This window comes from Nestor notabilis, unplaced genomic scaffold (genome assembly GCF_000696875.1).
Source record: "Nestor notabilis isolate BGI_N333 unplaced genomic scaffold, ASM69687v1 scaffold20870, whole genome shotgun sequence".
Classification (NCBI taxonomy): domain Eukaryota; kingdom Metazoa; phylum Chordata; class Aves; order Psittaciformes; family Psittacidae; genus Nestor; species Nestor notabilis.
The window spans coordinates 1-22861 of NW_009910021.1; the positions used below are offsets into that span (position 1 = coordinate 1).

At 38.0% G+C, this 22861-nt stretch overlaps 1 protein-coding gene across 1 annotated transcript in view; it reads left to right on the forward strand.

Annotated features, from left to right (window-relative positions):
• Positions 1-1760: 1760 nt before the first annotated feature.
• Positions 1761-22861, forward strand: part of TPCN2 (two pore segment channel 2) — a gene marked incomplete at its 5' end in the record, with an annotated part of 25493 nt that continues 4392 nt past the window's right edge. Inside the window, 19 exons of the mRNA XM_010024050.1 lie at positions 1761-1822; positions 3023-3099; positions 3571-3748; positions 4435-4551; positions 6320-6426; positions 7334-7406; positions 10375-10474; positions 10770-10835; positions 11288-11352; positions 14352-14449; positions 14769-14850; positions 16201-16287; positions 17290-17409; positions 17687-17746; positions 17833-17961; positions 18584-18633; positions 20224-20323; positions 20726-20797; positions 22603-22676. Coding sequence (XP_010022352.1) covers positions 1761-1822; positions 3023-3099; positions 3571-3748; positions 4435-4551; positions 6320-6426; positions 7334-7406; positions 10375-10474; positions 10770-10835; positions 11288-11352; positions 14352-14449; positions 14769-14850; positions 16201-16287; positions 17290-17409; positions 17687-17746; positions 17833-17961; positions 18584-18633; positions 20224-20323; positions 20726-20797; positions 22603-22676 — 1717 coding nt within the window. The remainder of the gene's footprint in view (positions 1823-3022; positions 3100-3570; positions 3749-4434; positions 4552-6319; positions 6427-7333; positions 7407-10374; positions 10475-10769; positions 10836-11287; positions 11353-14351; positions 14450-14768; positions 14851-16200; positions 16288-17289; positions 17410-17686; positions 17747-17832; positions 17962-18583; positions 18634-20223; positions 20324-20725; positions 20798-22602; positions 22677-22861) is intronic.

The following is a 22861-nucleotide window of genomic DNA, read 5'->3' on the forward strand; positions in this document are numbered from 1 at the left end:
TGGTTGGTTGGTTGTTTAAGGTTTCTGATAAGTTTTTTCTCTAACTCTGTGAATGTTAGAGGTTTGACCTCTCAGTAACTTCAGGAAAGGATTGTTTGGAGACCTCGGCTTCTCTGTGTTCAGTGACTGAAGTGAACCTTCTCTTTTTGTTACCTGCTTGTTTGGTGTCAAAACTGCTGTGGGGTCTCGGGTAGATCCTACACATCCAAACCGAGCAGTACTTCAGTCATCACTGTGACTAAGTGTCACTTGCTGTGATTAAGAGTTGCAGAATAAATTGGGATATTCTTGGTAGCATGCCTGGAGTATGTGTGGGAGTGTTGGTTTTCTTTTTTTTTCCTTCCTTTTTTTTTTGTTTTGTTTTGTTTTTTTTTTTAATGGAAGTTTTCCGGTAAACATTTCTTGGTAATTTCCCTGTTTCAGTTTTGTGTTAAGAACAGCTGCTTAGATTCTGCCCTTTCAGAATTGTTGGGATCAATGCCAGGCTTGCTGTGTGCTCCCAGAACCTAAAGCTTTTGCTGTTCTTGCTATTCCTTTATTTTTCGTCTCACTGGTGTGTCATGTCTCGGAAAAGATAGAATCTTCACCGCATGAGCCTAGCTTGTCTCCTGTTTATTCTCAGTCTTTCTTGCACTGTGATTCATATCAGAATTGGTACAAAACTTTGTTGTTGCTCATGCTCTGCTAAATGATGACATTTAAAGACTGTTTGCAGTCTTTGTGGAAAACCGATGCCGCTGAATCATGTGGAACATAAAATCGTATGGGACGCAGATCAGTGGTGTTTCTGGTGTTGCTTAATGCCTGGAGAGCATTGTGCTGGCACTGGGACTGATTCTTTCTCGTTGTATCCTGTCTGTGATTACTGTCTCCTGGGAGGAGATGGTATAAAGTGCTCCTCGGGACTCTTCCCCTCGGTTACAATAGCATGTATTTTCATATCTCTATCGTCCTCAGCTTTCTCTCATCCCACATCTTCAGCCGTTCCCCCCCCCCCCCCCGTTTGGGGTTTAGTTGCTTTTGTCTATCATGTTGGCTTCATTAACAGTTTAGTTACTCAAAGGTCCTTCAAGTGAACACAAGTCATTGTCCCTTATTCTTCGTATGGACTTCCTAGTAATGGGCTTTGAAACATTGCATAGTAACTAATTTGGTGATAATTTTATATCACTGTGTACTTTTACTCTTTTCCATGTCTTGATCTGTTTGGTACATTAATAATAATTCTCAGGACAAATTGAAAGAGGCCTTAATTTTATTCTCAACTGACTGGGGATTTCTGTTGGTTTTGGAGAGAATGAGATCGGTCTAAACCTCAGTACCTTTATTAAACAGAAGTAAAAATGCCTAGCACACTAGTGTCTGATTTTTCCAGCTTCACTTGGCTGTATGCTTTGTCAAGGAATATTTTAGTTGAAGCTCTGCTACGATGCGTGTTACTTAGGACTTGTGTCTGTATAGAAATATTCCAGTCTTGTGACAGCTATTTCACTACTTGTGGAATCTAGTTGTCTTAGTTACTTAAGCTAAACGTAAGAGAGAACTGTTTCACAAAACACAGAAACATGCATGATGATAATTTGTTTTATTTAATTCAGGGTGCTGCTGGTGGAGCAAAGTGGCAGGAGCTGTGTCTCTGCTTCTTGCAGTGTCCTTTGTCATGAGAACCATGGTTGTGGAGCTTATGTTAACTAATAAGCAGGCTGTAGGCTTTACCCAAAAACCTCCCAAGTGATTCTGATTTCTTTTGAACTTTTCAGGTACTGGTGATAATGACCTTTATATAAACCAAGCTGTGGTATTTATTGAAGATGCAATACAGGTAAATATAACTTGTTTGCTGGCTATTATGCTTCCCATGCTGGACACTTGTCACACATTCTGCTAGTTTTTGAATCTGTGTGTTCAGCAATCAACATGTCGCATCCTCTCGATGTACAAAGCAAAATCAGAATTCTGAATTCCTGTGGGACGCAAATTTCAGTGAACTTTTAGCTGAGGGAAGCATGTTTTTCCACATAATAAAATAGATAACTTCTTCAAGGTTGTCAAAAAGAGATGCTGTTTTATGTTGTTTGGTTGGTTGGGTTGGTTTGGTTGGGTTGGTTTTTGTTTGGGTTTTTTTGAGAGTGACTGGCCTTACTGCTAGCACAAACTGAGCAAACTCTGGAATTTGCTTCTAAATCTGATTACTTGCTAAGAGGTGTTAGAGTTTAAGGCTAGCTTCAGGCATTAAGCTTGAACTCTTTTGCTTCTGGTGAACTTAGTGTCTTTGGAAGTCTGCTTTCTCTCTTTGTCTCTCCTTTACTGGCCTTTACTGCAGATTCCTAGATCCTATTATCTCCCAGTTACTAGTTGTAGGCAGTGGGAATGCTGGAGTGCAGTTCTTGAGTTCTCTTGCTACTTTTGGTTGGGAGATTTCTGGGGATATTTATCAGCAGAGGCAGACTAACAGCAGTCAAGGAGCAGCCACAGAGAAGGGGCTGAGCAGATTTTGGCAAAACTAGGCCCATTCTGAAGAATCAAAGGTACTTTCTTGAACTTAAAGCACATTTTATTGAAAGATATAGGTTGAGGTCTCTAATACTCAAAATTATTTTGCATCCTATGTCTTTTTGGAAAAGAAAGACAAAGGAAAAAGTATCCACAAATGGAATGAATGCTAGAAAGGTGAACTAAATAGGTGGACTGTTTTAGTGAGTACCTAGACTAGGCACTGAATTATTACAGATGCTGTTATTTGTAGTGATGATAACAGCTGTTTCAGATGACTGCCACACAGTTTGATTATCTAAGTACAAAATGTTATCTCATTCCATGTATGTAGGCTACAGCTATGGTCATTGGTGACTGATACTTTAATAACTTATGCAATAATTTCTTTATCTTATTGTGAAACTGGAATTATCTCAAGACTTGAGATTTGTTGATTGGAATTTGGTTTATTTTGGTAATCTGATCTTTGTCTTTGGGACAGACTGAATATAGTGTCTGAATTACCCATTTTGCTATTTGCCTTCAGTATCGATCTATAAATCACCGTGTGGACTCCAAATCCCTGTGGCTTTATCGATGGTACTATTCAAGAACTTGCCAGTGGTAAGAGCTTGGTATTCTTTTTGCTTTTTTGTTTAGGTGTAAATCTTAATAAAAAAAATATTCTTCATCTTTCATTGTTGATAAATGATTACATAACTGTGCATTTATCCTTCTAAGAGCTTACAGTAGGAAGCAAGTGGATTGAATATATGTGAACATGATAGAATTGGAAAGCAACAAATTATATTTAAGTGTGATCATGTAGATGGCTCTTTTGAGCAGGACTGTTGCATGAATGTATTGTTGGCATGACTTACAGCACTGTGTGTTAGAGTTTTCTAAGGGTTTTTTTCTATTTGGTGGTCAGCAGTTGTATTACTCTAATCAAGTGCCACTTTGTGGCCTAACCCATTTGTGTTAAATGTGATATTATGAAGCTTAGTTTACTTCTGAGAAAGTTGCTTTACTGTAAGTATTTTGTTATTATTTTGGCTCATTTTAGGGGGTTGTGTTTCATCTCTGTCCAAACAGGATTTTGAGTTTAACCATCACTATAATTCTGGCTTTGGCTTTCATTGAAAACCCTTCTTCGCTTACTATCACGTCGGATGTACGATACCGCCTTCCTGCGTGGAATCCTCCATGTGGCCTAACAGAAAGCATTGAGCTCCTTTGCTTTCTTGTATTCGCAGTTGATGTATCTGTGAAGGTGAGCATCACATTCATCCGCTATTGAATGAAATGCCAGACATGTTGGGCAGCTCAGCAGATGTAGGCAATGTGGCTTTTCTCCATTTAATATTTCAGGAAATGCCTTAGAAGTGTTATTCTAATCTTGCATTTGCATGATGAGGTTGCTTTGCTTTATTAAAGCCTTACTTTCAGCAGAAATTAGAAAATACATATTTTCTAAATTTTAAAAATGGTATTTTTTTTAAATCTAAGAAATATAAACTCCGATTTGTGTGGAGTAAGTGAAATAAATTTTGCTGTGAAGACAATGATTTTGGCTTAGGTGCTTGTATTAGGTTATAAAAATTGGGATATATAGTAATTAAATATATGCCAGCTCATTTGAACGAGAAGTCAGAAACTGAACCTTTATTTGCATACTTATTTCTAGAAAATCTGTTTTTATGCTTATGAGATGGATATTTTTCTTGCATTCAAAGGATTCCTCTTGCATGGTCATTGTGCATCTCTCACTTCAACTGACCTTTAGTTAGTTCTTGTAGAAAATATCTCTGATCAGTGTATTTTGGTTTGCATTTTGGGGACTTCTTTATGAGCACTAATGTAGAACTACAAATACTTGGAAAACAGTCAGTGCTGACTTTTTAGGGTGTTGGAATTTACTATTAAAATAAGTTGGCTTTATGTTTTTTCCTTTCCCAGAGTTACTTAATTGGATGGGCAGAATTTTGGAAAAATAAATGGCTAATGGCATATATACTGACATTAATTATTTCCCTTGCTGATTGGATTGTTTCGCTGAGTTTTTTCTGCACAGAGGTAAGAATTGTTCTCTACAGAAACAATCAGCAGCTTTGTTGTGGAGTATGGCAGAGGAGAACAACCTGCCAAGTGGTAGTGGTTTATTGGACAATTAAAGGAGGAGGGCAAGATGGTTCATTTTTGGTCTTTGATAGCTGGATAATACACTGACCCACAGAAAATGTTTGGTGTAATGTGGCTTCTCAAGGGATTCTGTTTGATTCTTAGTAGAAGATCTGAGTTCTTTGGTAAAATTAAATAAAGCTTTGCTGCTGTCAACAGTGAAAGACTATAGAGAAAACTCTGGTTGCATAGCACTGACTTTATCGTACGCTTGGAGAATTACGTTCTTAACATGATTCAGTGGCGGAGTCTATGCGGTGATGTATAAGTAAAAGGTAATTGTACAGTCTAACGACTGTTTTCTAAGATGAACTTGTGTTGTGTTTGGAACAGTTGTGTCCTGAGAGGAATGTCAATTTTGTGAAGCTGTTCTTCAAGTGCCCTCTTTTATAGAATAATGCAATCTCCCAATTGGTGGTCTTTGCCATGACATAAATCTGCACGAAATTAGTTGTTGTTCGCTTACAGTCATAATAAAGAAAATACTAATATGGTAAAAATGCTGGGAAGTGCATGAGGCAGAAATCCTAATTTTTGCTTCTTGAGTAAGTTCTTGTATCAAAGCCATTATCTGTTGCCTTCAGATAACTTTCAAACCTATTTAAAATAATTGTCTGTATTAGTCAGGATTAGGTTGGATGAAGTTGCTACTGTTAGTAACCCACTGTGTAGTTGTTCATGCTTCAGTGGCCACTGAAGTTGACCACTGGTCACTGCTGACCAGGTTGTGGTGTAGTATCAAAGAGATGATCTTAAAATGTTGAAAGAACATGTCACTTAAACTTACAAGCATCAAACTATAAGAAAAATGCGTATGTCCTTTTCATACTCAAGCCAAGTAAATGTAATGCAGCTGAAAGAAGTTAATTACAACATGGGGAATGTGTTTTGGAAAGAAGTGATTGTAAAATCTTTAGGTGTGGTAGTGGACAAGTTGTTTGAACAGGAGCCTTCCACAGAAAGCAGTGTTTTTTGGTTTTTGGTTTTTTTTATTATTATTTTTTTATTTATTTCTGTTACTGAGAAGGCTGATGCTCAATGCAGGATACTGGAATGCTTAAAGTAACTGATAAGTTACAGAAATAACTTGAAGGCTGGCAAGTGTCTTGAATGCAAGAATCAAACAGCTTAATAGTTTTAGTGCATGTTAAGGAAGATAAAGGGATCACCTGTTTGAGTCTTTCCAGAGGCAGAAATTGCTGAGTAATTAGCAGGGCCTTTAACTGCAAAAAGGGGGAAAAAAAAAATCTGAAAATTGAAATCAAGCACTTATTTTCAGAATGGGAATCTGTTTTTATTCAAAGGAGCTTGCTATTAATTCCCTTCTTGAAGTGGACCTTGGCAGCCCTCTCTTGACCTGCTTGTTATGTCTACCGAGCAGTAAAGTTAGTTCATGATTAGTGACTTGATGAGGCTATTGAAATGTCACTGTGCTTTTTTAAAGTAGTTTCTCATTCTTTTAATGAGGCACCTATAGATGTAAAATCTTTTGTGGGTTTTGTGACTTCAGTGTGACAGTTTGAGCTTCTATGCACAGCCTTTTTATATTGAACTGTTGACTTTGTTGATAATGTGTATCAGTGTTTTTCAACAGGTTTATATCAAAAGTATTTGTGGTGCTAGTCTTATGGGAACTCAGTATCCGATCTGCTGCCTTTTGCAGAATGTGAGAATAAGAAGAATTCTTCGTCCTTTCTTTCTGCTTCAGAATTCTTCTATGATGAAGAAAACATTAAAAAGTATCAACAGCACGTTGCCTGAAATGGCAAGGTAGGTAACAGTGTAGAAGACATTCTTTCACAGCAAGCATGCAGTAACCCTCAGAATTCTGGTGTGTGACATGTGAATAGCTTCTTTCTTGATGGCCTAGCTAAGCAGCTGGTGAGATAAGTGGCAGTGGATAAAGGTTGTGTTAACTTTTTGATTCCTTTGATTCCTTTAGTATGTAAAATTTCTCCAGAATGCATGTGATGTGACTCTGTATATGACAAATAAGGGGTTTTTTTATGCTAGTTGAGTGGACTTTTTAAAATCTGTATATGTTACATACAGCCCTTTCGTAAGCGAAGAACTGAGGCATCATCTGGGCAAAGGTCTATGCTGTGTTTCTCTAAGAAGGCCTCTTGGAGGTATGGGTAGATAGACATGTACTTGTCTTCCAGTCATGAGTGCCACGTAAGAAGATGCCTCTTTCTTTACATTTTCAAAGTGCTTTACTTCATCTTTTTCATTTCTAAATGGTTTTAGCGATAGATGTGCTCCTAATCAGACAGCATGATACTTTTTGAAAGAGATCTTGTCCTGTGACATGGGTCGTGTGCATGTACAGTTTGTAAGACTCGCTGTCCTTGCCTGTTACTTTTTGACTTGCAAGTCCAGGAGAATCAAAGGTGTGTGCAAACCAAATTGTATTTGGTTGGAGGGTGCACGTATGGTCCTAATCTTGAGAAGCAAATCTCATTGACCTCACAACTGTCAAAGCTTATGCTAAGGAGTCCTGAGCAAGTGTGATTCTTATTTTGAATCAAGACTTAGATTGTCTTCTGTTATCTCCATATAGCTTCCTAAAACTACCTCTGGTTTTCTCTGTACAGCATCCTTTTGCACTTTTAGCAAAGAATATTAAGAATAAGGTCAAGTTGGCATTAATGCAAATGATATGTTTTCTTTCCAACAGTGTTGTTCTTCTACTAGCTGTTCATCTGTCTCTATTTACCATGTTTGCCATGCTGCTGTTTGCTCGAACAAAGGTAACCAATGGTATTTATGCTGTAGTGCACCTCAGTGTTGGTTTTTTGTTCTTTATTCGCTTAGCTGCTGCATGTCTAGTTTTATAATCAAACTAGGGAAACCTGTTTCCCCTGAAAAGGTCATGTTACTTGTCAAACTTAAGTGAGCTTAAAGTCCATTTGGAGGGATTTAAGGTGTGAATAGTATTTGTGGAAAGTGGTGTTTTTGTAAGTGTGCATTAGACAGCCCTTCAAAACAGTGTTAGATTCTCCATCTTTTAGTGAAGGATTTATTTTCTACATTGTGCTTTGCTTCTTAAGTGATAATGCGCCTTCCTACTCCACAAGTGAAATCTGTCACTTGCTGTAGGCTGTTGTATATTAATTTTTTGGTCTAGCTCTGCTGCTCAGGGTGAGATCAGATGGTTCCATGTTAAAATGTGATTGACATCTTTATGGTCCTGCATTTTACTGGTATTGATGCCAGTATCACGGGTAAGAAATTGAAAGTCTGTTTATGCGAGAGGCTTCCTTGTACAATTCTCCATTTTAATCCTTTGGGTTACTTTCTCTGCTTTTGCTGGAACCTTCTATGCTGTTCTGTGTCCAAAGCTCTTAATCTTGTCACTTTTTTGTTTATATTATCACTCCTGTATTTTCTCTTTTCCTTATCTAGCCTTTGCTAAGTTTAGTTTCTTCTGTGTTTGTTTTATCTTCCGATACTGCTATCCCTGGCCATGCCTTGGTAGGTTTTTGCCTGGTTTTGCCTGCATTACTCCAGTATTTGGTTTCTGATTTGTGTTTTCCTCTGTGGATTTTTTTTTTCCTTCTTTTTCTGATTTCAAAAAGCAAATTTGAAATTTTGTGGTTAAAATCACATTTGTGTTCCAGTGTTCCTGGTATGTTCCCTCTCCTAAACTTCCTGTATGTTAATATATCACATGCATATCATTTTGTGTCCTTACTTTTTAGAGGCCTTCCAATAAATGTGTTCCTGTGAGCACTAAGATTTGTCACACACTTCTCCCAGTAATTTTAGTCCTCTCCTTTGTCTCTGTTTTGTGCCTTCATTTTTACTGCAGTTTGCACTTGAGCCTTCCTGTAGTCTCCCTTGTGATAGGCAAATTCCTTGAATTCCCATGTTAGAAGCACAGCTCCATTTCCCCACTTTGTTTAGTTGCAAGCTGGATCTTTGTTTTAAGTTTGTATGTCACATCTAATTTCGGTTATGAGCTTTACCAGCAGATGAGAATAGGAACTTGTCTACCTGAACCAGTCAATTTTGTGTACATTTGGGTGAACAATAACAAATTAGAGAGCAGTCTGTCTTTAATTTTTTTAATTGCTGGTCTAATACTGTTACACACTAATTGTATCTAACAAGGCAAAATACCGAAAGCAAGTTCTGAACATTTAGTAATGAAATTCATGCCTCTAGATTTTTGCATTGTCTTGTGTATGTCCTCTAGAGGTACGTTTGTTGTTGCAGCAGATTCAAGGGCTGTTTGTTCTGTGCTGCATGGTTAATGTTTGTATTGTTTGCACTCTGCATCTTTTTTTAGCTGTCTCTGCTTGAACTCAGGAGGGGGGGGAATAAATATGTAAATGACACAAGATCAACCTCCCAGTGGGTTTTGATGATAATTCTGAAACCATCTGAGTTTCAGCAGATCAGCTAATGCTTCCACTGAGCCACAGAATAATCTTAATGACCTTAGTCACCAAAGTATTTGGAAATAATTTTTGGGTGCTGTAGCACTGATCTTCTCCCCTGCTCCATAAAGGAGTTTTAAGTGCTGTGTGATGTTTTTGTTGATAGTGTACATAGCATTTTGAATCTTTATTCTTTTGAAAACAGAACAGCTGCCTGTTTTCCACCAGCCCAGTAGCTCCTGAGATGTGCAGTAATGCTAGTTATAACATGTTGATTTATATTATGTACTCTTACTTATGTAAATATTTATTTAATCTAAAATAAGACAAGGGCTATCCTTGCACTCCTCCTTTTAAGTCCACCTTCAGGTATGTTATTGAAGAGAGTCCTAAAACTTGACTGGCTGTGTTCTGTGTAGATCTTACTGTAATTAAACAGAACTCCCTGTGTATGTAAGGGGATAACTGGAGAAAGGGAAAAACATTTGTTCTGGATAGTGGTAGTAACATTAGTGCAAGTAACTAGTGCAGAGGATGTTAAATTTCCTACTCAGAAGTCAAAGGAGAAGTGAGAGACACATTTCTCCCTCAGTGAGTATGCTGGTAGGGCTGTAGGCATTTGAGAGTTGCTTCTAATGTAAAGGCGAGGATCCTTTGTAGCATGGTAGTTGTTGAGGCAGCTTGTCATTACTGAGGAAGCTGTTTTGTTTCTGTTCTTCAGTACAGACAAGATTTATTTTGATATTGTCCTCAAATTGTGTTATACCTCTGGACAAGTCCTGGAGTGTAGTCCTGGAGTATACAATTCAGGGTTGACTAGGTTTCTATCTCTAGCATGCTATAGGGCAGCTTCTACTCTATGCTAATTTTATAATGCAAGTTGAGACTGAATTAGTCTGTGATTATTTTTTTTTAAATTACGTTTTTAAAATAGTGTTTAGGGAGTCCTTGCATCTCCAAAACACTAATATCTCTTGGGGCTAAGAGTTAATGCTTTTTCTATCAGTCAGGGGTGGCTTCAGATTCCTATATTGTTTGTGACATTGCTGTTCTTCCTGGGTCTGAGGTGCTAGCTAGACATAATTTCTGTACTGAGCTTCCTGTGTTTGTCTTAGCTTGCTGTTCTTCCTCATGTTTTTTAATAGCTGTTAATAAGTGAAGTGATTGCACTGTGTTCCTGCACATTGTCCTAAGGCTTGTCTCATGCTTTTTTCATGGGGTGGATTTGATTGTGTATCTCAAGACATCGATTGACTGATATTTTTGAAATTTCTTTTCCCTTCCTTGGTAAGACAATGTGAGTGATTCTTTGGTGTTTCTCCATCTCTTTGACTAGGATGGCCAGCAGGATAAGGAGTGGGTGGGGTATTTCCGGAATTTGCCAGATTCGCTGACATCCCTGCTGGTCCTGCTGACTACTGCAAATAATCCTGATGGTGAGCAGTCTTTCAGACGTAACCTTAGTATCTCTCTTCAAAGAATAATAGAGTAAGGTTATCTTCAGACTACTATAACCATTCTTTCATCTGATAGTTCTTTATACAGCTAGAAGATTATGTAGACATTTTTCATGCCTTTAGTAACTTGTTTCTTGCCTTTCCTTTGATGTAATTATACATGCATCTCTGAAGTGGAGCTATATAAGAGCTTTTACCAATTGCCAAAAATGGATAGAAATATCTAGTTTTCATCTTAAGCATTACTTTTTTTTTTTTTTTGTTAAAACTACAGTGATGATTCCTGCATATTCTAAGAATCGAGCATATTCAATCTTCTTCATACTTTTCACTGTATTAGGTAAGTTGCCTCCTGTCCTCAGTCGTTTAAATACACTTTGACACTTGTGCATGCCATCTACAGAGTGTTTTATTTTTCTAGGAAAGTTTAATCATAAAATTCTCTCTTTTTTTTTTTTTTTTTTTTTTTTTTTTTTTTTTCTTTCCCACCCACGTTCCCCCCCCCCCCCCCCCTTTTTTTTTCTTCTTTTGTGTGTGTAGTGTCTCCAGTTACTGAGTAGTGGCTTGTAAGGTAACTTTCATGGAAGGTACTTATGGTTTGGGTTTTTTTCAGCAACAGATCGTAGGGGAATGGATACATTACAGCATATGCAGACATGAAAAACGTTTTGGAAATCAAACAGAAGAAAACTAAGCCTTTTTAAATTTTACATCTGGCTTACTAGATACATATCTGTTTCTCAAAGAACTTTCAGTGTATTTTAATAATTATTGCCTCTCTTTCTCCAATAGGCAACTTGTTTCTAATGAACTTGCTTACAGCAATAATATACAACCAGTTTCGAGGTTACCTTCTGGTGAGTAAAGCATTCCTAATTTCTGTGTTCTACCATAACCTTAAAACTGTGAAGCCCTGAGTATTAAAAGTTTCAGCTGTGTTTTAAAGCAGAATGTCCATCCTGGTTGTATATACAGTTTTAAGATACTAAAGATTCTTTGATGTAGATACTTTTACCCTTATATGCTGCTGTAGCTTGATCCTCCTTCCATGACAAAATTACCTGCTTGTATACTTCCATGTATGCTGTGCATCTGCAACTTTGAATATTATAGTGGGGGGGAATAATACCCCAAACTATTATAAAATTGAACAAGGACAAGTGAACAAGCAACTTAAACTTGGCTTCTGGAAAGAAAACCTGCTGTCCTATTTAAATAGCTATTGTTGCAAACGCTAGCACTTATTTTCTCTGAGTAGGATGGCATTAGAAGCCTTCAATAGAACAGAATTGCTGACTAAAACATCTTCACGTTTGGTATTTTTCACTTCTTCCTTACTGTGGTGGGTGGGTGTGATGTTACAATGAGTAGGGCAGTCTGCTGCTACTGAAAGATGGACTTGAGCCCTGTGGTTGACTTGTACCAGAGTAGTTGCCAGTAGGTACAGTAGATATTCTTGGTAGTATTCAGCCTTAAATAAAAGGAACCTGTGCTTACTCTCCATGCAATGCCAGTCATTCCTGTAATAATTTAATGTGCTTCTGGAAGGTGCCTGATCATTCGTGATTCTCTCCATTTTGTGCAATGTGAATCTGAAGTCTAGTGTAATGACCTCTTGACTCGGATACCTATATTAGAGAAGTAGAAGCTGACAAAGTAAGTGTACTTCTGCATGTTGTTGAAGGAGTGTGCAATCTGTGGTGACAATTAAACTCATCACTAAAAGTTCTTTTTCCTTTACTAACAAGCTGTGCAGTGTGCTTTGTTGCATTACATACACAAGTTGTTTATTCTCCAGCTGGGAGTGCAGTCTGGATTCCCTTAGCAGGAAATAGCGTAAGTGCTTTTGTTTCTGTACAAGATTGTTCAACTGCACTATCTGGGAGGAATTTTAATGACCTGAGGCAAGAATATTTTAGAAAGCAGGGACAAAGTAAGTCAAATGAAAGATCATCTCAGTTACTTACAGTAAAATGTACTTAATGCAAGAGGTTAAGTTTGTGGCTTTCCTATTGCTATTCCAAAAAGAAGTAACTGACTGAATAGGTGGTGAAAGGAAGAGGCTGCATGGGTGCATCTGGAGATCTCCAGAATCAGGTTTGTTTCCAGAAATGAATACAGAACATCCAAGGCACACCACAGCCACTTATCAGTTAGCACACACAGTAGATTAGTAGAAAGGCACAGTGCTAGGCTAAGTATTAATGGTTATCATGCTCATGACACACAATTGAATCTTTGGTCAGGCAGGCATCAGTCAAAAGGGGAGCTGTTGGTCTCTTGCTCCTCGGAACAGGCCAAGTCTCTCTGAGGTGCCATCTTCAAAGTGTTTGAGATTTTTCTTTAAGCTTTGTAACTTCTGTGGTGATCCCCCCCCCCCCCCCCCTATTGAGTTAGTTCTTCAGGAGGTTCAATTCCACCTGTGTTTTTTACTTTCTTCTTGCATATTTTATAAAACTTTACAGCTCAGTAGCAATGTTTTTGGTAAAGCTGAGTCAGGGTAATGCTATGCAAAAGCACTGGAGTCTGACAGCTAAACCTCTGGGCTGTAGGTTAAGCTTTTCTTTTTTTTTTCCCCTTTGTGCCAGGGTGGGGATTGGTCTCTGTAGCTTGGAATGAACAGTGGTTCCTGGTTGTGTATGTTCCAACTGGTCTTTTCTCATGTTTATAGTTTCCTTCAGGTTTAGTTGCAGGGGAAGCTGGTAGCTTTGACTTTGAGTGTCATCTCCCCTTATTTACATATGGTTTTATAGTTACTTCATTACTTCCTTCCCCTTCTACTTATATATAGTCCTATAGTTCCTTCTCCTTACCTAATTATTCTTATAGTTCATTCAGTCCTTCAGAGGAGTGGAGTTGAGGGATTGGGGGCAAAAGTGAAATAATAGCTGCTTTGGTAGAACTCCAGACAGAAGGTAATGCTTGTTGGATAGTAAGCCTTAGGCAGTATTACAGAAAAGGAATTGCCTCTACCTTCTTGTGGGAGAGGGGTGTTTAATACATACAAAGAGGAATTTTTGTAATCCTTTCTTCCTGCTTGGTTTATTTCAAGAAAAAAACTTTCTCAGTTTTTTTCGTTCCCATGTGAGAGTATGCAATAATCTGATTCTTAATAAAACAGTTAAGTTTGAAAGTGAGGGGAAGCATGAAAAGCTGTGGCTCTGACTTTCTTTTTGTTTGACAAGAAGCTGGAGTTGAACAAGCTGTCTAACTCCTCTCTTTGCACAGTAGTATGAATTTCTGTGAATATGAGAGCTTTGCTGGTCTTGTCTTGAACTGGCGTGTCAATACATAATTAAAAATAAATCATGACCTGGATGTTTACTTGACCTCCAGAGACTTGTTTGCTTGCTTCCCTCCTTTTTGTACAGGGAGTTCTTGAGGGGAGCCAGGCCTAAGGCAGTCTCCTGTTCCGAGCTCTAATCACAAATCTAAGGGTTGTGCAAGAGGATCAGTATATTTTCTGACCATAGGGCATAGCACTACAAGAGGAGCTGGGTAGCCCTGGTCTTCCTTTAAGTCCTTCTGGTAGGTGTGGGCTTTGCTGATTTTGGCCCATGACTCTTCATGGTATTCCTTTTTAACTGTGAAGTGTCTGTCTGGTTGGACCTCATCTTTAGACAACTAGATCTAGTGGCTGATAATGGGGACTTTAGCAGCAGGGGAAGAAGAAAACAATATCTTTCCTACCTGAAAAATTGTTCTAGTTGAACAGATATGGCTCTTTCTGAGGCTTTGCAGTAGGTTCCACCAAAGGACTGGGCAAATAATTTACTGGTCTTATTTGTATCATCTAGTTGGATTTCCTTTAAACAAGTGTGAGTAAATTGTCTCCTCTGTTGTTTTGACTGTCCAGAAATCAGTTCAGTCCTCCCTCTTCAGGAGGCGACTGGGAATCCGGGCTGCGTTTGAAGTGCTTTCTTCCCTCAGAGAGACTCCTGCTAATGCACAACAGTAAGTGAAGAATGTTGAAACAGTAGATTACCAGGAAGAGCAGATTTTTGATCATCTTATTTAGTATAATTATTGAAGATCCCTTCTTGAAAAATGGCAGTTTGCTCATCTCTTGTTTTTGGTTTACTGTTTAACTGGATGTTTATAACGCACTGTTTGGGACTCCTGTGGGATGTGTTTCCTTTTTATTTCTATGTCTAATTTTATCCCCTTTTCAAAAAAAAAAAAAAAAGGGGAGGAAGGAATGCATTTGGAACAGCTGTTTCTACTATCAAGACAGTTACCTGTTCTTTGGGCCATTCTGTTTTATTTTCAATAGGTTGCATGTCAGCATTGGGGCCGTACTACAAGTGCTGCAGAAGGTTGAAATGGATTCTCGCTGCAAGCAAGCCATCATGAGAGTAAGAACTATATTTTCTTAGGCTTTATATTGGTGACTAGCAAACCCTTTGATGGGACAGCTGTGGAAACTGGTTTCCTGAATCACACCATTGATGTAGGAACTTTCAGATCAGTTTCATTAATGCTACTTTCTTTAAGGGTGAACAGAGGCCTAGCTCAGAGTTTGTTCTCAGAACAAAACCAGGCTCTAGGCAATGATTTCACTTCAAGATTGCTGCTACTTTGATTGGTGTGATGAGGAATGCATTCACCTGTAAAGGGGTGTAGAGTAATGAAAACTCTTGTTTCGGCGGAGCTAATATTTTCAGTTGCTTTACTTTCCCTCTGGAAGTGAGGCGTTTCTCGCTGTGCTTTAGAGCTGCTGTCTATAGCAGCTTCCCTCTACCATTTGAAAATGTCTTTTTTTCATTGGATTTTAGCTGCGCTGTTCCCTCTAGGTATTAATATTTGTATCAGGCTACAGAGAGGGTGGTTTTACTTAACTGAAGACTTAATTAACATTGCAGCTCATGCCATGATTTGCAGGGACTAGAGAAATTACTTAGCTCTGTTAAGAGATGCTGAGATTATTGGTGTGGTTTCAGAAAAAGTATCTGAAAGAGATGTTGCTTTTTGAGAATAACGTTGTGAGTCTTTTGAAGTCCATATTGCAAAATTTTCTGCCAAAAGGAAGTGGCAATTCCAAGCTGACAGTTATAGCAGAAGCAGTTGTCTGCCTCTAATGTGAAGGTTGGAAGAGGTACACGTGTATTGTTTCTGATGGTTGTTGTCTGGGATAGGGGATGTATAAACAGAGTTACATGAAAATACCACCCCTGCTCTGTAATTATCCTGAGCGGTAACCATGGCATTAGGTACACAAATCCAGATTTTAGTTTTCCTTCTTGTAGCTGGTGGGTTTTTTCCATTTCATTTATTGCTGTGTGTGCTACAGTTGCAGTTAGCGTTTAGCATGCTGTGGAAGCCTTTATTGTGTTAGTTTGTGAAGTAGTTCCATCCTTTCAGGTAGTAATTTCTGCAGAACAGTGATAACTGACATAGTATCTTAATTCTTTGGATCATAACATAATGGCAATACTAGATGACACTAAAAGTTCAAGTACGTCAAAAGAGCATGCTCCTTCTTAAGCAGCATGCAATCCTGGAGATGGAAAATAGAAAAGGTGAGAAAAATCCCATCGTGGCAGTTTTGTGTTAAAGCAAAGCGGTATTGAAGCTCACTCTAATACCTCGTGTAGGTTTTATTACATCTCTGTTCATGGACTTTTAAGATAGTCTGAGTGTGTTGGCACACTTTGAAGATGCACCTGTTGCAGTTTTTGATCTGAATGTTTCTCTTTCATGTAAAGTCACTCAAAACATGCTCCTGTGACCAGCTGTCAGCTGCCCAGTTTCAGAAGCTCTTTGAAGAACTAGACAAAGATGCCATTAAGCAAGTATGTATCTGACAATCATTTACAAAGTGTCATAAGTTGAGTATGATCTTGCACAAAAACAAGTGGTGGTATTCTGCTATGAAGCGTATAAGCAAACTAAACAACTTGTTGAACTCAAGGCATGATCCAATGTCACTGATTTTTGAAGCTGTTCATGGATTGCTGTTATAGTCACAAGTGGCATTGCTCTGGGGGCTTTTACAGTGTTAGTTTGGGGTTGCAAGGTAGTGTTACATGTATGAAAGCGTGGTCGTTTTTGTTGGGAATTCATTACAAGGAAATGTAGAATAGGATTTAGACCTTATATCATAGACTTTCTGAAAAGCACTGTAGAGAAATGAATACCTCTGTAGTAAATTGGTTTTGGTGAAATGTGAGGGATTTGTCTTGTTATGACACCCCTATATTAAAGCAATGCATCTCTGCTTATATTAGTCTTTGCAGGATAACACTTAAATATACTCAGGCAAAGTCTTTTCTCCAGCCCCTGATTGAAGAATGAAATGTGGATTCTTTAAGTGTTCAGATGAAGATGGGCAGAATGCACTCTCTACTTGGAGAAAGAAAGAAAAAAAAAAATCAAACTTTTCAAGGGTTAGGAAATGTTCTCTGCTTGCATATAACTAAGACTTCTGAGTCTTTTAATGGAGATAAAATGTTGAGAAATAGGATAGGAACTTTACAATTAGTAGCTTGGTGTTCAGTTTACGTGCTTGGTGCACTGGAGAGAGGTTGGATTATCTCCCTTCTTTGCCATTATCTTGTATTATGCCATAACAGTCAACCTGTTTGCTACTCAGAAATGATCTCCTGCTGCTAATAGCCAGAGCTTGAAAATATCTTCCTACTGAAATGTCAAAATTAGCCTGTGGCTTTTAAGTTTTGCTTTGAAAATACCTGTTTCTTAAATCTGAGACAGGATGTGTGTTTCCTGCATTATTTTTAATATTACTAAAATGCTTATGCTTTGTGCCTTAGCAAATCCTTTGTGTTCTTTTTCAGCATCCTCCCAGTCCAGAGTACCAATCACAATTTATGCAGAAAATGCAGTTTGCCTTTGGCCATCCCTACTTTGGCTATTTGGGGAATGTTGTAGCTCTTGCAAACATTGTTTCTATCTGTGTAAGTAAAAGGGGATGTGTGTGTTTTGTTTGATTGTTGGTTTTTTCCCTACTACGAAGTTCAGTTGTTCTTTATTCTAATAACCACTTTTTGTATCAAATGTCCATGTTTGGCATGCTTTAGTCATGCCAGGTCTTAGAAGAGAATACCTGCAGTTAAAAAATATACAAAAAATATACATTGAAAAGATCTCTGCAAAGCATGAAAAACTGTTCTCGTGTTTAAAAATCTGCAGCAGTGAAGCAGTGGATTCATAACATACTTCTTGTTGTTCAAGGTGGTTTTGGTGATGGATGCAGATAAGCAGCCATCTGAAAGAGACGACTTCTTCCTAGGGGTAAGATGCAGTGTATTCCTACAGTTAGTTCTGTTTCCTGAGGTGTTAGTAATTCTAATCATTATTTTTATTTTTTGGGGGTGAAGGCTATCAACTGCTTCTTCATCCTATACTATCTGCTGGAAATGTTGCTGAAAATCCTAGCAATGGGCTTGAAAAGATACTTGTCTTACCCAAGCAATAGATTTGATGGACTTCTGACTATAATTTTGTTGGTAAGTTCTTTTTGACTTCTGTATTCCTGGATTTATTGACTAGGGTGATTAGGAACTGCAAGAGCTATGGAACTGCTTTTGATTCAACACTACTATGCTGAGTTAAGCATCATAAGACAGTGTTGTGGTTTGCAATGGCTTGAACGTTTGTTTCTCTTAAGGTCTCCCTTCTGGAGGTAGGCTTTTCTTACATTCATGGAAAAGGTGAGCTTTCTTATAAGAAGCCTTTTAAATGTTGTTTGGAAAAATTCAGCTCTTGGAGTAATTACATAGGGAATTCTGTTACATAGTTAAAAATCTCTGTGCTTTTTGAATTAAAAATCCCCAAATTCTTCTTTTTCTTCTTGTTATGTTGTAAAAACCTGAAACACGTATGGCGAATGGCCAAAGTCATGGTGAATGTAATGCACTGTGTATCCTTCCGTGTGTCATTGTTGGATGGTGTGTGTGTATTGTAATAATTTGGTAAATACCTAGTCAAATATGACAATTTCAGTGCTTCAGAGTGGGTGACCTTAGTTGTGCAAAGTTCTTGAAGATATTTCCTGTCAAGAAACTTACGCACCTTTTGAAACTCAGAATTATAAATTAAGGTTTTGCCTTTTCTTCTTTCCAAATAAAGGTTTTGGAGGTTGCAACTTTTGCTGTATATGGATTTCCTCATCCTGGTTGGTACGTAATCTCTGTGAACTGTTGCACTTTGCTCTGAGTCTGGGGTGTGTCAGGGGAATATACACATAAGTTCATACACACTCATGTTGTCATTACACTGCGATTGTCAGTGCAGCAGTAATTTACCAAACGTAGGAGAATTTCTCGCCATCACAGTTGCTGGTGGCCATGCAATATGGATGAGTGAAAGAAAATTATAAATTTTTTAAAAGGAAATTTAGAGTTCTGTTTAGCTATTCTGAGAAGGATGCATTTATATTACTTGCAATCTGATGTAAAATAACATCGTAGCAGACCTATGCTTACTGAAGGTGCCAGAATGGGAATTTGGTACAGCATACACAACCAGTTAACCTAGTATGTTTCAGTGTAGGATTGTCTGTAAGATCAGTTATATGAAACCCCTTGATGTCTGAGTTTTGTGCTGCAAAATTTAGAAGAAAAATTCCCATGGACTTAAAACATTTATATTACAACAGTAAGGAGTTATCTTTAGATTTTTCTTAAGGTCAGACAGTTCTTGGATACCTGTTGTGTGTTGTTTTTTTTATCAGAAGCATAAAAATCATTGTTTTGTCTCTTGAAAACTGCCACCACAATGAAAAAGACAAGCAAAGGGTTTCGGGAAGATTTCTTGAATCTTGGATACTAACTGCTAACAGTCTCATGGCATTAAATATTGACATAACTTATAGTTGTTTATATTTGGGTTTGATTTTTGACCTTTGATTCTTACATGTAGACACTTGTTTGCTCTACAATAGTATCTTGAAGCACCAGTAATACTTGTTAGATTTTTGTTTCGGTCACTGCCAACAGATGACAACCCACATGAGTCATTCCAAGTCCTAATGCTGCTTATGGTGTGTGCCGGTGGTAATTGCTTGGTCTGTAGATGTAGCATCTTCAGGACAGGACTAATATGTGACTGTATTCTAGAATATGTGTTCTATATAGTGTTGTCTTTAATAATTTCTTCCACTATTAGAGTTGAAGATACTAGTGCTGCAAATCATGATTTAGCATCTGTGTTACCAAGAACCTTTTCCATTAGCATCTTTCATCCCCCCACCTTTCCACCAAAGAAGCATCCAGCAGGCCAATGTAAAAGTCTGTTAAAACTCAGGCTGACATATGAAGTGTATGCTTATCACCTGTGGAATATGCATATAAGGAAGAAGGTTGTCAAGACAGCCTGCTAATTAGTACTTCTAACTTCAGCCAAGCATAACCTGAAGGATTAATGCGCATCTTTGTGCAAGCTCCTGAAGTATCTCACTATAGCAGTATCTTTGTATTGCTTTGTTTTCTAAAAGGATCCTCTTTGGTCCCTCCCCCCCAGCAGAAGGAAGGCCACTTACGCAGGTATTTTAGTACAAACATGCACTTTAAAGAGCATGTATGCATATTTAAAAGCCTAGGCTAAATGGATGTCTTCATCAATTATTAGAGTTTACTGTAGCTGAGATTCCTGATGAGTAAATTAACCAAAAGTTTTAGGGAATTCAGTTACCTGCACCAGTAGATTTTACTGTGTCTTTCTGTCATGAGCTGTTTCTCTGATTTGTTATTTTCTTCCATCTGTCTTAGGAGACCTGAGTTCATGGGCTTACTATCCCTGTGGGATATGGTGCGATTGGTGAACATGTTAATTGTGTTCAGGTTCTTGCGGATTATTCCTAATATGAAGGTGTGTGTTTATCCCTCCGTGCTTCTCACTTCTTTGTGGGTCAAATTGTAGATTTGTTAAAGCCTTTTGTAATAACGTAACAATCTCTTGTGCCTGAGTGGGATTATAACTGCTCTAACTGTCCAGACTACTGCACAACACCTCACAAACTCAGTTTTCCCTGTTTTAGTCTTACTAGACATACAGCCCTTGAAGTCACAGTGCTTGTGTATATATAAAAATCATAGTGCCTGTGCATGAGGACCACAGCATTATTCATTCATTTTAAATACCTTATGGAAATATCAGTGTATAAAAGTTCACTTTACTGGTTGGTATTTCTTTGTCCTTTTAGTGAAAATAATTTGATACGGATTGGAAGTGCGATGAATGTCATGCATATAAAATTCTGTTTTGTTTTAGTTCATGGCTTTGGTTGTTACTACGTTGCTGGATTTGGTAAAAAACTTGAGAGCCTTTGCAGGAATTCTTGTGGTAAGTCATGATGTGAGGTTGTAATTTCCTTTCTTACAGTTAGGAGTAAAATAAGGGTATGTCATCAGCGAAGTAAACAAAGTTCTTTGACAATCATTATGAATGGTCATATTGCACCTTAATCAACCAGTTCTTCTCCAGGGCATGTCTTGCAAAGCCCCAACAAACTACTGTTTTGTTATGGGCTGTGTACAGTGACAGTACCTCAATTGTGAGTTTCTTTTAGGAGTGCCTTTAAAAGATAGATTGGAACTTCCTCAGAGTGCCTGCCTCAGGCTGTATACTCTAGTTTCAAATAAAAATTCATCCAGTGCTAAAAGTAGCCTAGTTTTCCTTACCCTGGCTTGATATGTTATATTAAATAGCAAAACAACTTTAAATTCTTTTCAGTTGAGAAGGTCTTGAGATGGCATGCTTGGATATGAGTTTTAAAAGCCTCTGCCATCCTGTTTTTGGTGTGGCTGTGTAGAATGCGTGTAAACATGTGATTAAAGGGTGGATCGCAACACATGTTGAGCACTACAAAAATCCTCTGTTTCCCAACTTGTGAGTTTCTGGCTTTGCAACAGTGTGTTCCTGGTAGAGCAAAGAAGTGCCTGAGTAGTTTTTTATTGCTTGTAGGGTTTTTTATGATATCTTAATTTGAGGCAATGCTTAGAGACCAAGGATTTGCCTTGTGTTAGTATTGTCTAAAAAGTTGTTCTAGTTTGTATACTTAGCATGCAGTTTACGCAGAATATCTGGTTTTGTCACTATTAATCTCTGCTTTTATCTGTAGGGGAGGGGCCTTAAATAGCCTTCTAGAAAGATGGCAGGAACCTGTAGTAACAGGCTTGATTTTATTTTTAGGAAATATGCGTATTTCAATGAGGCGTCCCTACCCGTATATGTAAGACGCAATGCTTATGAAGTGGTTTAAATGTCTGCTCCTGATTATCCTTAGTGCTGGGAGTGTGAATTGTAGTTTTGCACCAATGATGAAGCAAATCTGCCACTTCCATTAATTTAAAGTAAAATTGCTTTTACTTGAGGCTGTGTGGAGGCTGTCACTGAGCTTATACTGTAGTGAAGTCTGACTCCATTACCAGCTGATTCAAAGCATCTTTCATAATGTTAGCCTGGAACATGTGCTGAGAAGGTCACTGATTAGCTAATTTCTCAAGCAGTGAGTGTGTTAAATATATCTTTTTCAAAGAACAGAATTACTTTTATTATTGCCAAGCCAGATACCCCATCTTCTGGCAGACTGTGGAATGTCAGCTTCAGCTTACTCCAACAGTGTTCCAGGTGCTGTGGTTCATAGGTCAGGGCTGTTTCTCTTCTTCTGTGCCCAGACTTACCCCTTGAGTCTACAGAATACAGAAACGTATTAACGAAGTTGCTGATCTAATATAAAATACTGACTTAGTTTTGTCCTTGGCTAAGTTTAGTAGAAGCTTATTTTCACTGAATCTAGCAGGAAGCTCAGATATTTAGGTTAGTCCTTAGGAACGCAGGTACTGGTTTTGTTTTTTAAGTCACTAATCTGCAGCTAAATATCATCATTTTGAGACACAGGAAGTTAAAATAGATGCTGAAGTAAATTGATCTTTTTAACAATTAAAAGTTAAATAGGAAATTAAAAAGTAAGAACAAACAGTTTAATACAGACACTGAGAAGTATTTTCACTTGAATAGCTTCAGGCATTGTTTGTTCATGAAGTTCTTTGAACTGTGGTGCTCATGTGTATTCCATATTAATTGCATTGTTTTCTTATTTAGTGACAGAAATATTCAAATCTAATACCTCCTTATATTCCTTCCAGGTGGTTTTCTATGCATTTGCAATAACTGGCATAATGCTATTTAAAGGTGCTGTGGTTCCCTTTGGAAATATCAGGTAACACCACCACTGTTTTTCAGTAGTATCTGCAGCTTGGTGTCTCTGAGTTGTTGCTTGTGGTTGGTTTTGTTGGGTTTTAGCTCTTATACTTGCACCTTCCTTTTAATGTTAAATTACATAGACTTTTCAGCTGTTGCTCCTGTTTCTTCTTGCTGTAGTGGAAGTGCAGGAATGCTTATCTG